The sequence below is a fragment of the Argiope bruennichi genome, chromosome 5 (assembly GCF_947563725.1).
Source record: "Argiope bruennichi chromosome 5, qqArgBrue1.1, whole genome shotgun sequence".
Classification (NCBI taxonomy): domain Eukaryota; kingdom Metazoa; phylum Arthropoda; class Arachnida; order Araneae; family Araneidae; genus Argiope; species Argiope bruennichi.
In genome coordinates, this window is record NC_079155.1 from 53,750,159 (window position 1) to 53,764,487 (window position 14,329).

The following is a 14,329-nucleotide window of genomic DNA, read 5'->3' on the forward strand; positions in this document are numbered from 1 at the left end:
CAGTCACTTTTTTATAATTTCCAGATCTAGTTTGAGTATTCTGGAAGTTTAAACGCTATTTTTATAAAAGTCATTACGCTGTTATAAAAGTAGGATAACTGCATAACACATAACGACCTGGTGATTTGATAGCAGAATCTCGCCCTCGTAATCATGGTTGTGTTTTTGGAATTCGATATCCCACTTATAAACCATGCTATATCACAACAGAAGTTTTGAAACTTTCATTGCTGAATAGATTATATCAAAATTATTTCTTTGTACAAAATATCGTTGAAAAAAAACGTTCATAAAAGATTTGGTTTTACCAATTACACTGTCCATGGTGGTCTAATGGCGTGGTGGAAGAATTTCAACTTTTAAACACCAGGATCGGCTGACTGAAATCCGATTCCATTAAGGAACCACATTGTTCCTGATTTAGATCCATTTAAATATGCATTGATGAATCATTGCCAGCTCTTCTGGTAGTTCAAATAAGGATACTGGTTTAGGTGTCATCCTCATAATAATTATGACTCATAATAAAAAATGCGAATTAACAGCCCTCTTAAAGATAGAAAAATGGGGCAAGCATGTAACTTTACTACACAAGTTCATTAATTATATGTTTCAATGAGATTCAGAAAGTGTCACATAGATTCATTCATTGATATTTTTTTTTAAACATGAAGCCTTTCACGATGAAAACTCTTCAGAATCCAAAATTTAAATAAAATATATTTTTTGTTAAATTTTTAAATAATGAATGCTTTTTTTTCCTTTTTCGTTCATAACATTAAAATTCTTTGTTATTTTAGGTCAAAAAATAAATTTTAATTTTTATAAAATGCTTGTATCTAAGGGGTTCATCAACGATGACGATTATGATAAGCTTTGAATTGCATATAGAGGAAGCGCGTAATCTGCCGAACAATAAAATTCTAGATAAACAATGCTCTCATTTTTTATTTTTTTCTTCAGGGGCACAATCGAAGAAGCCAATGGTGCATTCCTATGGCATGAGGAATCAATCTGAAAAAAAGAAAGAAAGAAAAGATTAAATTATATTTATGGATGCATGAAAATATATTTTTAAAAGCCACAAGAATGTACGAAACATTTATTGAAATACATTTAAAAACAACAGAGAGACGCAATTAATTCAATTTACAGTTTTAATTATTCAATTTTTTTTTATCAAAGGGGATAATTTGCCATTTATTTCAACTAATTAAATAGAAACTTTATTTAAAATGGGTAATAAATAAATGCAATAATAATTTAGTGTAATAATGAAAAATTAATTATAACATTATTTTTTTTTAAAATGTCCCCCCCCCGAAAAATATCTAGTCGTTTTGCGGAGGTAATTTAAAAATTAATTGAGTAAAATCAACTAGCAAAATTTTAATTCAATGATACAATCCTATCTTATTTACAGTGGCTTAACACCTTGCACTCCGAATAATAATGGGATGCATTATTAATGTAAAAATTTTTGCTATTATATGGCTTTAAAAAACAACAACCCACCACTCTGAAACTGTATTATACGTGAAAATTTGGAGGTCTTATTAACAATCCTTCATTTTTAATTAATTATTCAATCACCTACTCATAATGAATTAAAATATTAATAAATAATTTGTAGATGAATGAATTTATCTTAATCTAAGATAAACTAAAGACAATTGCCCATTTAGGAGAAGCAGTTGCCTAATTTTCAAATGACTTGAATTTTTAATTTTATTATTTGAAATTATTTCCTAGTATTGTAAAATGTATAAAAACTTACTAAACCCTTAAATTATCCTCTTCTATCAAAAATAAGGGCTGAAATTATTAAAATAATTTGAGCCCTTACTTTAAAGTTAAAAACTTTTATATTTTCAAAAATATTTATATTTCCATATATAGCACTTGCCACGTCCACAGAAACAATTGTTGAAAGATATTATTTACACAGAAGAACTGATAAAAAATCAAAATGCCATTTAAAAAATATGAAAGTGCTGGAAAAAATTAGGAATTTCCATGCAAAATTCTAAAAGTTCAATATTTATTGAAAACTATTCTGATTAATTTTTTCTCATAAAAATATCGAAGACAGCTTTATGTCATTCCAATAAAGAAATTGTAAATTGATTTATATTTACTTGAGAGGTTTCAGAGTCCGTTCAACAGCACTCAGGATTAAATTTGGCGAATTTCTTAATTGCTTAGTCAGATCTTTTCGAATGCGAAGGAGATTGTTTGTCCAAGGATCATCAGACGAGGAACGGGCTAGACCAGCGAAGCCCTAAAAAAGTTTGAAAAAAATTATATGATATTTTAAAGATTTGTTGAATGCACACTGTGTACAGGGCAGTGTGCATTTTTCACTATCATTTATAGGGTTTGTTAATAATCAAGAGAAATAGAAATTTGATTTCATGCAATTTGTAAGAAAGAAAATTAGATGATGCTCATTGGTTCGACCTTGGCGACAAACTTAGTGACTCGGCGACAAATGTAAAGGCTCTGAAAAAATCATGAGTTTGGGACTGAGTTGCATTAGGAACTGAGTTCGGGATTTTCTGGAAAATTTCATGCCCCGTTGGAAAATTTAAATAAAAGTAATTCACTTTGTTATTTTTTGAAGTGCTGATCGCATTATGAGTTGGGGACTGAAAGCGCTGTTATTTAATTAGTGATTTGTTTTCTGCTAATGTAATGTCAAAATTGCAAATGTTGTTCTTTGAATACACCTAGGCTGTATTTTGCAATTCCCTTTTCTGTTTTCTGATGGAATAAAGCGCCATTTTTTATTATCCAGCATGTCTGACTTATTTTCATCGAACTTACTTATCGAACTGACTTATTTTCATTTCAGCAGCAGTGATATATAAGCTGTTTAAAGCTTACTTGGATTAATTAAAATCGTTTACATTTGAGGCATTAATAAAAAATCTGCAATTCATTATTGCCAGAAAATGGAACATTCTTTAAAAAATTAAAATGTATCTCATAGAAAACTAGAAAAAAAAGAAATTATTGATAACAGACAAATTTAGAAAAACGAATTCTATAAAATAAAATTGTATTATAAACATAGAATAAGATGGAAGAAAATTGTAACTTCCTTTCTTCAAGCAGCATTCGTCGAAAATATAGAAATAACCGAAAGTTCGACCTAAATATTATAAATAAACATTTTGCAACAATTAGAAAAATAAAAGATATTTTTGGAATGTTTCTTAGTTCATATATATGAATAATTAAACTAAAAACATGATTGACGCATTAATTATTTTATCGTGGATCAAATATCATTGAAAAAATATTATAATTGTCAGAAAAAGTACCTAAGTATTGTTATGAATATTAGCATTTCGAATTACTTAAGACCATTTTTCATCCTTTATATGCGATAATTCAAAAATTGAGCGAATTATACAAAATGCGGCATCTTTTATTCAAAAGCGCAAATTTATATCAAATTTGAATCAAATTTCAAATGAAAAGCATATTTCATTTCGACATTCATACGGTTCTTTTAATTTTATTAAAGAATACAAAAACAAAAACATATTCATAAAGATTTTGCGTTATTCGTGATGTTATCATTTGTCACTCTCACATAGAAAAAAGTTTTTATGAATGGATATATAGGTATTGCCATTTCTATCATTGTAAATATCCACTCAAAACGTAAACAATATTAAATTTCTTTAAATGGATCAAAACATATTTTTTTTCTTTTATTTGATCTTCGCAATTGCCATAATTGTTCAGTGTATGTTTAATAATAGTTATTATAAATATCCGTAACATAACCTCATAAAATGTAGGTGAAGATCTAATATTCTTTGTCAGATTTAAGGTTCATTCTATTTTAATGACACTTAACGATTGATACGGAGGGACGAACTGAAACCAGCCGAGACAACAACAAAAATTCACATTATTTTAAAATTCGTATAAACAAAAACTGAAATTGAATCTACTAGCCTTAGGAAACGACAAATTTTAAACGAAAAATATCAGTAAATATTTATTCAAGGTGTTTTAATGAATAATTCTCGATTAATAAATAATTGTTAAAATAATTTTAATAAATAAAGAACAAAGTTTTATATGCATATATTTTTATCAATTTGTATAATATTTTCACTAAGTAAGTAATTAATAAATAAATAATATTTAGCCATGAATAAACAGTAAAATACCAGGAAAAAAGGCAATTTCTATTATATGTTTAAATTTTTTTGAAATAAAAAGACAGCGCATTTTTTTATTGAATATTGAAGACTGTTGTAGATTTAATCATTTATTTTTATTATGCGAATAACATTATAACATTTACTTTAATTAAAGACACCATACTTAATGCAAGATTCATACAATTTTAATTTCAATTTCCAACAAATAGTAAATACCTGCTATTTTTGCTATTTTTAGTCCTGATTTACTTGCAGAAGGAAAAAGACTTAACTGTGCATCATCTAGTATTTAAAGAAAGTTTCAACATCAATACAGTTAAAAGTTGCTACCTATTTCAGATTTCTGTTGTGTAATTTTACTGCGTGCCTTGACGTATGTAATCTTAAATTTTTTTTTCAGCTTTTCATTCTTTATTCGACTTGAGAAATAGAGTTTTATTATTTGCTCTTGCAAGTTTACAAATCAGCTTTCAACTCCTTTTTTTTAATTCACAGTGCACTATTGTCACTTTATTTAAACTTTTCTAAACAGAATTATTCTTTTTCAGAAAAGGCTTATCTGTTGGCGTACTGAACATCACATTTGAATTCCTATTTCCCAGATTTCTCAAGCGCATTCAAGTGTCGAATTAATACTGTAAATTTAATTCCAAACACTTACACAATTCTTTAATTGATATTTTTCTTTCTGATGATTATCATCCTACTCAAATCTTCATCATGGTACATGGCATAATATTAAGTTCTAAAAAAGACCCATAATGGCTATTATATATCTCGAATTAGTGATCCTAAATACGAGATGTGTTTTTGATCACTGGTCCTAGAAAGTGGTAGTTTGAAATTCTAACATGGATAATCTTTATAGGTTAAGAGGGAATTTACAAAAGACATATAGTTTATTTATCAAATTATATAACATAAACTGGAAAGTTAGGGAAAACCTCAAACAATTTTCTCACATCGATTTACAAATAAAAAATGTAAAACCTTAAAAGTTTTACTTTTTACATAAGAAAAAAAAATCCGATTTCATCTCTGCAATTATTTTTAAGCCATGAAGGGTAAACAAAAACAAGTTTCTGTAAGTATACTGATCATGCTTCTATGTTCAAGAAACACTAGTTCTTTAAACATCCTCAGGTAAATAAAGTGCCTTAAAGATTTATTATTAATGACTACTGAGGTATGAACTGAAACAATTCGGCAATAAAAATCAATTTAGTTTTAATTTCCAATTAAACAAAAAGATTCAAAGTGAGAGAATTTATTATGTTGAATATTCGAATATACAGATTAATGTTTGCCTAATAAGCAATTCAGAATTCGAATTGCGAATTTGAAAATTAACAAAGTTCCATCATATAGAAAATCAAGGGGAAATTCATCTGCTCTTTGATTTTGTTTTTAAAATATCGTCTGCTTTGGTCGAATAAAATGGGTCATATTTCGGAAATAAACTATTCTACTATTCAAAATCGTTCGTTACAGCAAGTAGTTAATGTAAATATACCGTTTGCAAAGAGTTTTTGAAGCGTAACGAAATTGATGTTTTTAAATTAGTCCATATGCAAATATAATTTCATTTGACACGCAATTTCATTGACTAAAATATTCGTGCTGCATTCTTCAGCTGTTAGGAATGAATTTGGATATTTTTATTTATCTGTGGTTTTAAATTCCAAAACAATAATTATGCAAACAATTATTTTCAAAATGTCTAAGTCATACAATTTATTTTCTTTCCAGAATTGCACTTACTGAATTTATTTTTTAGTTAATTCTTTCGATTTTAGCCCATTCAAATGACTGGGAAAGATATCCTTTTATGGGAGAAAATTCATGAAAAAGCTCTTTAAAGTAAATTTCTAGCAATTATATTAAATTTCAGGTACATAAAAGTAGCTAGTTTTAAAATGTTAAGAAGTCTTGAGATTAAAGTCTTGGAAATCTGATATTTAAAAATGGAAACTAACATATTATTGTCCTTTAAGATTTTATAGATTTTCTGTTTTTCATGAACAAAAGAATATATCTTTTTAGATATATACAGGGAAAATAATATAATCTAATATTTCAATCAAAGTAAATATTCGTATTTTATTCTGCTATAGAAGTATCTTTCAATAAATAACGGATTGATTTATAATTATAGAAGATACAAGAAGATTTATTCAACGATTTAAAAAAAATCTATCAATTATCAACGATCTTAAATAACTTTTTCTAAAGTAAACTATCCCATATATACTCTACATAAAACATTTGTAGAATATATAATATAAATTAGTGCATATTAGTTCATATATTTACATCATGTAAAATATAGCGAAGTAAAAGTTATTTTAAAAATTTAAGAAGAAGAATTAAGAATTAAAAAGTTGTTTTAATAATAATTGAAAAAGATTTTATTTCATTTATTTTATTCAATCTAATAGAGATGTGTTCTCCATAAAAATAAATAATACGTAAGTAAGCAAACAATTAAACTTTTTAGATCATAAATACATTTTAAAAACGAGTTAAAGTAAATATAGAGAAAGGAATCATGCACAACTTCAGATTTTTAAAAGTTGGAAAATCTAAATTTAATTCATTTTAATATTTTTATATAGTTTTCAAAAAATAAGTAAATAAGAGGATTTCTAGTTATAAAATAATGAAAGTAATGCATTTACATGTTATATACTAGCTCATTCATTCATAAAATTTCGGACGTAGCTTTTGAAAATTACAACTTTCCAAGTCTTCAGTTTTTAATAACAGTTTTGGATTGCAAAAAGATTTCAGAAAAAGGTTTTGCAAGTTCATACTCAAAATCCAAAATTTCGCATAATTAAGCGCACTTTAATTATTTTCCCTTAAAATTAACTTAATTTAAAATAAAAATTTTATTTAAAACAGTTAAATAATAACGTGGAAGACATACCAAAATAACAAAAGTTAATAATAGTGAATTATATTTAATCTATTGATAATATGAATTAAAAATATATAAATATTTTCAATCGACAAAAATTCATTATCTGTAGTTTTTGAGTTTTTTTTTTATCACACGCATGCAATTAGCAATAATTTTTATCACCTGATTGAGAATGACAGGCCGTCCAGCTGGATGTTTTTCTACCCACTGCGCGACATGTCCTGCCAAATGGGCAGGCACCCTGACCAGGTTCCAGTGCAGGGAATTCGGTAAAGGTGGCATTGGTAGAGGTGTCATGGGCGACTCTTTGATAACCCGAGTGATGAAAGCACCCAGAGCTAAGGAAGCTAGGAATGTCAACTGACGACGACAGCTACCCAGGTGATGCAAATGTACTGAAAGAAGAGTTTGACAACAGTTAGGTGAAACTCTGGGAAACTCTGTATTATTGTCTAACGCCCAATATAAATTAACAGGCACTATTTTAACACAAAAGACAAAATCTTTCTTATAAAACATATAAAGATCTTAAACTCAAAATGAGGACGAGTTAGTGAACCATTTATGGCAATTCAAGAGTTACAAATGAATTTAGTTTAGTTATATATTAACGTCCCGTTTAAAGCAACACTAGGGCTATTTTTGGGATGGGCCTCGTAATTTTGTACCGCGGTCAGATGACGAGGACGACACCTGAGCTGGCATCCCCCTCTCCACACCACACCACACCACACCACACCAACGGGAGGACGTTTGGCCCTGACGGATTTATCGTGCAACAGACCCCTTTACACGACGGTTCTTCTCTGGAATGGAGTCTCGAACCTGAAACCCTAGTGTTACAAATGAGAATACCAGTTGTGTTACAAGCGATCTAAATATTGTGCCAGCAAAGTTTCTACCTATGTGTCTGAGTTGGTGCAACAATCTTAAGCAGTTACTGAAAAAGTTTAGAATTTTTCTACTTTTGCATAAATAATCTGCTGGATCTTTAATCACTTGTAGATATTTCTTATTACCCAGCTACAGCATGTGCCAAATTGACAACGAACGAGATTGATTTGAAAATAAATTTGTTGACCCACTTCGATATGGCTTAAAATTCTCTTTCAGAATGTGATGCAAGTTGATTAAAAATTGACGATGCATAAATCTGTCCATGGCATGATATTGCTTTAAACTTGATGGATTTCACTTAATCATATTAAGAGAGTTCCAACCTTTTAATACTGTATTTTTATTTTTAAATGCGAGAAATGGAAAAAATGATCTGGTGTTACAAACCAAGAGATTAAATTTGTTTAAATTATTATACAATGTATCGCATTGATACATTGTATCGATATTGATACGTATCATACGTTTTTTTCTTTTCTTTTTCTTCTTGTGTTCTTTTACACCAATTTTCTTGGATTAAAAATTTTGTATGCTTCTTGTTTACTATCGTACTTTCGATCCTGCCATGCGTTCGTGACTTATTTGTTTTATCTGTATTATTGCAGCAACTTGTATACTTATCCTTATAGCAACTTATCGCGCAATCCCTTAATTGATGTTTAGTTTTTGCATTGATGTTTTATTCGTTAATTTTTATTCTACTTCTGATCGGTCTTCGAATGAAATTAAAATATAAGAAATATTGGTGCCTATGTATTTATATTCTATTTATAGCTAGTATGGTCTATAGTATGCATATGGGAATGGGTATAACATCTTTATTAGATTACAAGTAAAGAAGTTTCTGGATTTCGGCTCCCTTTGAGTTTATTACAAACTGAACCCAAATGAAATAGTTGTGTCAATTAGGTTCTTTTTTATCTCTAGTTCTGAAAAATAAAATGGTCGAGAAAAAGAAATATAATTTGTATTTCGAATAAATATTACATTTAATAAATCCGTATAATAAGATTTTTAAGGACTTTTTAAAATAAATCGATTTTTAGCGACATAAAAAAGAAATGACATATCCATTTTTATTGTTGACATTCAAATAGAAATAGCTGTTCATCGAATACTATATACAAAAGTAAATAAATGAGCCAAGCTCCAGTTACATATGTAGAATTTTCTTTTAAAAAAATGGATCAAAATTGGTGAGAATGCAAATAACTTGAATTGCATCAATCATTTTGAATTTGGCGAAATGAAATATAAAATAAAATCAACTAATGATGAATAGGGATCAAGGATTTTTTAAAAATCAAGATTGCAGTCATTTTATCCCATGAAATAAAACGGAACAGCTTAGAAAGAAACGTTTTAGGTGTTTCAACTCACCGCACACGAGTAGTTTCGAATTTTGGTGAGCACTCGGATGAGTGAATCAAGTCGTTTACCACACCTTCCGATGAACATTCATCACAGGAACTCTTTCAAAATGAGATAAAGACATTTCATTCAGAGAAAACTTAATGTCTTTTTCACGTCATATAACTTTTTTTTATGTCTTCTCCTTTATTTAATTGAGCATTCGGGCGATCTCCTTTGAGATTGGTCCACAAGAAGTAAATAAATGTGAGGATATAGAGGTCTTTTAAAATCAACCGTATATTTTTTTCAATAAATTGTTAAAAATATAAAATAGTTAAAAGTATGAGCCACAGTTAAAGAATTTTTTTTTATTTGAAGTTTATTTTTTATAATTTCTGTGAAATCGTAAGGAAATTAACTATGGAAATTTTGAAATATTTATTACCCTTTTCCTGTTCATTACTTAATTAACCCTGAAACAGTTACTTAATGCCATCTTGGATCCTACTTTTACTTAATTTGAATAAATGCCATTGTAAGCAAAATGAAAAATTATCTTTTCCTAGCAATGTTATTTTGAATCTGTTTGGATTAAGAAATGCCTGTTTGGGATTTTCTATCTCCTGTTTAGCTCCTAGTTTATAAAGTCATACAAATAGAATTTTGTCCAAATATCAACTTAAATCTGAAAAAAGAAAATGAGCATCTCATAAGTGTTTTCCAGACAATTTTGTTAACAAATCCATTGAAAAAAGTCAATTTGGAATGTCACGTGTTCTAGTGACAACTAGTTCACAAATATTTCCAAGTACTGAAATTTACTAATACGGAAAGTTTATTATAAAGGTTTTTCAACAAATAATGTTTTATATCTATTTTATATTAAAGAAATATTTTATTAAATAAAAAGATATTTTTATAGAATTTATGATTGATTCTCACTTTCTGTCTTTCAAAATGAACTTAGAACAGGATTTAAAGAAATTATGTTTTCATTCAAGAATCACAGAAGTGATGTTTCTACTCCAGAGTCAATGTAAAATAAAACGGTTTCTATAAAATTCCTTTGACACTTTTTTGTAAGATAATAATTTTTCTTTTCATTTGCAGTTTTTCTTCAATATTTTTAATAAGTTAGTAAAGTTAAATTTTTGACGATAAAACTGGCATCATTAAAAAGGAAAGTGTTTAAATGTTATAATGATGTAAAAATTCTTTTTATGCCTTAAGATTTTCGGAGGTAATCACAAAAAAGCTTCAAAATCTCTCGTAACTTATGATAAATTAATATTCTAATTAATATTTCAAAATAAGCACGACAGAGTTCAAAACCCTTGTTACTAACACATATTATACTGAATTTGATAGTGAAAATGGTAATAGTGAAATGGATAATGATAATGAAATGGAAAACACAAACACACACACACACACACACACACACACACACACACACACACACACACACACACACACACACACACACACACACACACACACACACACACACACACACACACACATGAAATAATCACAGTATGAGTACTCGAGCAGAAACATAACAGAATTTTAATGTACAACACCTGGGATTTTTTAAAACCTTTATCATCTATAGAAAATTTTAACAATCTTATTGAAAATTTGCTATACAAATGGCTCAAAAAGTTGGACTGGTAGCTAAAATCTATTCCGAAATTTTCAGATTTATAGAATGTTCTTAAAACAGTAATATTTGTTATTTTTTCTACCAAACTCTGAAATTCTCAGAAAAATCAACTAGAACAAAAAAATTAATAAATAAACACATACCTCTTGGCACTTGAAAGTCACCAACTGCGTTCGAATCCTCAACTTCCCCAGTAATGACATTGGACCAGACGACACTGAAGAGAAAACAGAAAACAACGCTGGTGGTCTTCAACCACCGCGCCAGGCCTTTCATATCCGCAGATTATAACTCGGCTCACATCACCGCTGAGGGAGGCAGATCACACAAACTTTGAGCGAAATAGAAACAAAGAACCCAACCGAAATTAGGTACAAAGAAACGAGGGCAGGAACCGAGCGGAAAGTGAGTCAAGTGCAAGTAATCACGGGCTGCCGATTAGGCAGATCATCCGCACTTCATGCAACGGTGCTCATCCAAAGGTGCTTCTCAAGTGGTAGAAATATCGGCAGACCGAGCTTTACTGGCAATAATAGAATGCGTGATCTACATGAAAGATGCATTAAATAGAGTGTGATAGGTTGGGAGGCTTTTTCTGAGATCATTTTCTATGATCTCTTGTAGATAATAAGATTAGTTGTTTTATTTTTGGGGTAGAAGGGGAGATTAGAAAAAAAATTTTTTTTTTTCTGAATTTGTTCTATTTTAATGTTAAAGTATCGCATCTATTAGAATTCGAATTCTGGCTCATTATTTTCTGGAAAATTAGGTTTCACGTGCTCATTAAAAGTGTTTTTTAATAAAAGTATTATATATTAAAAATGTGAGAGGGCAAAAATACACAAAATTTCTATGCCAGAAAAATATTATAAACAGAAATTTATTTGCCTGAAATGACCTAATAAAAGAAGGAAAAATCTTTATTTATGAAGGAGTTAAAAATTTATTCGAACTGTCTGAATTTTTAATTTTTTTTTCTGTATTTCAAAATTTTTCCTCAAAGAGATTCAACACTATGAATACTGAAAAGCTCCAAACCACAAATGCTTGTTTGACGTAACTTTTCCGGATGCCCGAGACAACCAGATATATCTGTGAAATTCCCCCCCCCTTTTGTTAAGTGTAATTCCTTGAGTATAAGAGGCGAGGACTTTGTTCATTAGAGACGCACGCCCATAAAGGTTTGGAGGACAGGAAATAACTCAAAGTATGTACGAGTAAATATTTACTTAATAACCATCTTAAGCTGAATTCTCTTTTGTATATCAATCCTTCCGATCTGTGACTGCAGGTTTTGAGAGAGGGTAAGGAATTTTATTTTTTTACTATTTAAGGTGTATGTACACACTTGAAACTTCGAAAATCGTTCAAAATATCGAATATTTTTTTATTGCTTAATAATGTTCTCTGATCCATTATATTTCAAACGATACCAAGATGTTGTCAATATTCGAAATATTTCTCGAGTTATAATTATTTTTCTTGATATGCTTTCATTAAAAACTCTAGTTACGGTGTTTTTAAAACTCATTTTATGAAGAATGATATTTTTCCACTATGTTTCTTCATTCAAACAATCATAACTCAACAAGAAATTTACCAAATACAGTTATTTATATATCAAAATAATCTGTATGAAATTGCGGATGTTTTGTGCCTCAATCAAAGTTATATTTATAGAAATAAATTTTTAATAGCTGTTTAAAAGTTAAAATTACAGAAAAATTACTCGCTTTTTCAATTCATCGTTGATGAAAAAATTGTTTTAAAAAAAACTATACATTTTTATAACTTGTTTGAGGTAGATAACATGAAGACAAATATTAGGCATAGTTTCCAACTAGAATTGTGTGTCTGTACAAATTAGAATTTAAGATATCATGTTTAAAAAAATAGGCTAATTAGCTCATTAAATCTTATTTAATTAATTAATAATTAGTGTAATATGGTTTTTTTCTCACTGAAATGAGTTTAAACATATATTAATAACCTACTGTGAAAAAACTGGATTTTTAAAGTTAAAATTTTAAAAAAAATCTTCAAGTGTGTACGTACACCTTAAATAAAAACTGTTTTTTCCAGTATTTTGAGGTACCTGAACTCGAATTGTCAATAGAAGTGATGGGATAAATTATGATAAAATTATCCCTTTGCATATTCAGGCTTAAAAATTGTGTCAATGTATAGTCCATTTATTATGAAAATTAAATAAAAATAATTGATTAAATTTTTACTACTTTAATCATGCCAGTAAGTGTTCAGTAGGATTTTCTCAATTTTTTCCCGCCTCCAATAAAGTGAGCGTGAGTCATTACGTGAAAAAAATGGAGTGAAAAATGATAGTAAATAGTTTACCTGGTACAAGTTCATACAAAAGTTTGATTTATGCTCCCTTTAGAAGCTACCTGAAGATATACAACTAATAATTTTGAGGCATAGTCAAATAAAGAGAGTCCTACTTTAGCCGGAATTCCTCTTCAAACTTTCACATTGTGCTATTAGTATACAAGTATAAAATTTCACATACAAACTTCATTCAGACAGCCTTTGCCTGTATGAGCCATCCTTTGAAAAAATGATACATTTTGGAAATTTGGAAAATTATTCAAATATGATAAAAGCTGGAAAATATACTTTTGTGGAAAAATATACAATATTAGCCTTCATTTATGCAAAACTTCTGACCGTACAGGGTTTTTGAATGTTATTTTTAAGTTTACATGTTTCACTTTCGCGTGATGAAAAAAAAATACTTCATTTTATTTAATTTCTTTTCATCTTGGCTTCGGAGCTCTGATTTATGAAGGCATTCATAGTAATTATACACTGTACTGAATGTACTGGACACTAAACAAAATAGTTTATTTCTTTAATTACTTTGTTTAGTGTCCAGTACATTCAGTACATTCAAAGTAATTAAAGAAATAAACTATTTTCGCCAACTTTCTTCCCATAAATGCATTTTTAGAATCCATTCACTGACCTATTGATAAATGAAAAGATTGATAAATGAAAAGATAAAAGATACTATTGAAAAATAAAAAGATAAAAGATCAATTGATTCTTGCTTCTAACTCAAAGTTCTCGATATTATAAAATATTAGCCATACATTTTTTATTAGCATATCCTCTCATTTCTGCAAACAATTATATGAATGAAAAATTTGAATATGAATTAATGATTATAAAAGAAGCAGAAAGAACATAAAATAATAAGATAAAGATTAACCCTTTATATTTATAATCTATTTATACAATATATGTATTTAAATATATATTTAAACTTTAACCGTAATATATTTAAAT

General features: G+C 28.5%; 1 protein-coding gene across 1 annotated transcript; it reads right to left on the reverse strand.

The window, feature by feature from the left end:
- Nucleotides 1-939: 939 nt before the first annotated feature.
- Nucleotides 940-11,385, reverse strand: LOC129968148 (uncharacterized). Its single transcript, XM_056081965.1, has 4 exons — nucleotides 11,167-11,385; nucleotides 7,270-7,502; nucleotides 2,139-2,281; nucleotides 940-1,014 (listed from the first exon to the last, which is right to left on the reverse strand). The coding sequence occupies exons 1-4, from the start codon at nucleotides 11,297-11,299 to the stop codon at nucleotides 960-962; spliced, it is 564 nt and encodes a 187-aa protein (XP_055937940.1). The 5' UTR covers nucleotides 11,300-11,385; the 3' UTR covers nucleotides 940-959.
- Between the last annotated feature and the right edge of the window lie 2,944 nt (nucleotides 11,386-14,329).

What these genes read in the sequence shown, in the direction of transcription:
- LOC129968148 (XM_056081965.1), bottom strand. Translation starts at nt 11,299, where the DNA reads ATGAAAGGCCTGGCGCGGTGGTTGAAGACCACCAGCGTTGTTTTCTGT. An exon ending in TGACTTTCAAGTGCCAAGAG is followed by an intron (nt 7,503 to 11,166) that starts GTATGTGTTTAT and finishes CTCTTCTTTCAG; the next exon opens with TACATTTGCATCACCTGGGT. An exon ending in CGGACTCTGAAACCTCTCAA is followed by an intron (nt 1,015 to 2,138) that starts GTAAATATAAAT and finishes TCTTTTTTTCAG; the next exon opens with ATTGATTCCTCATGCCATAG.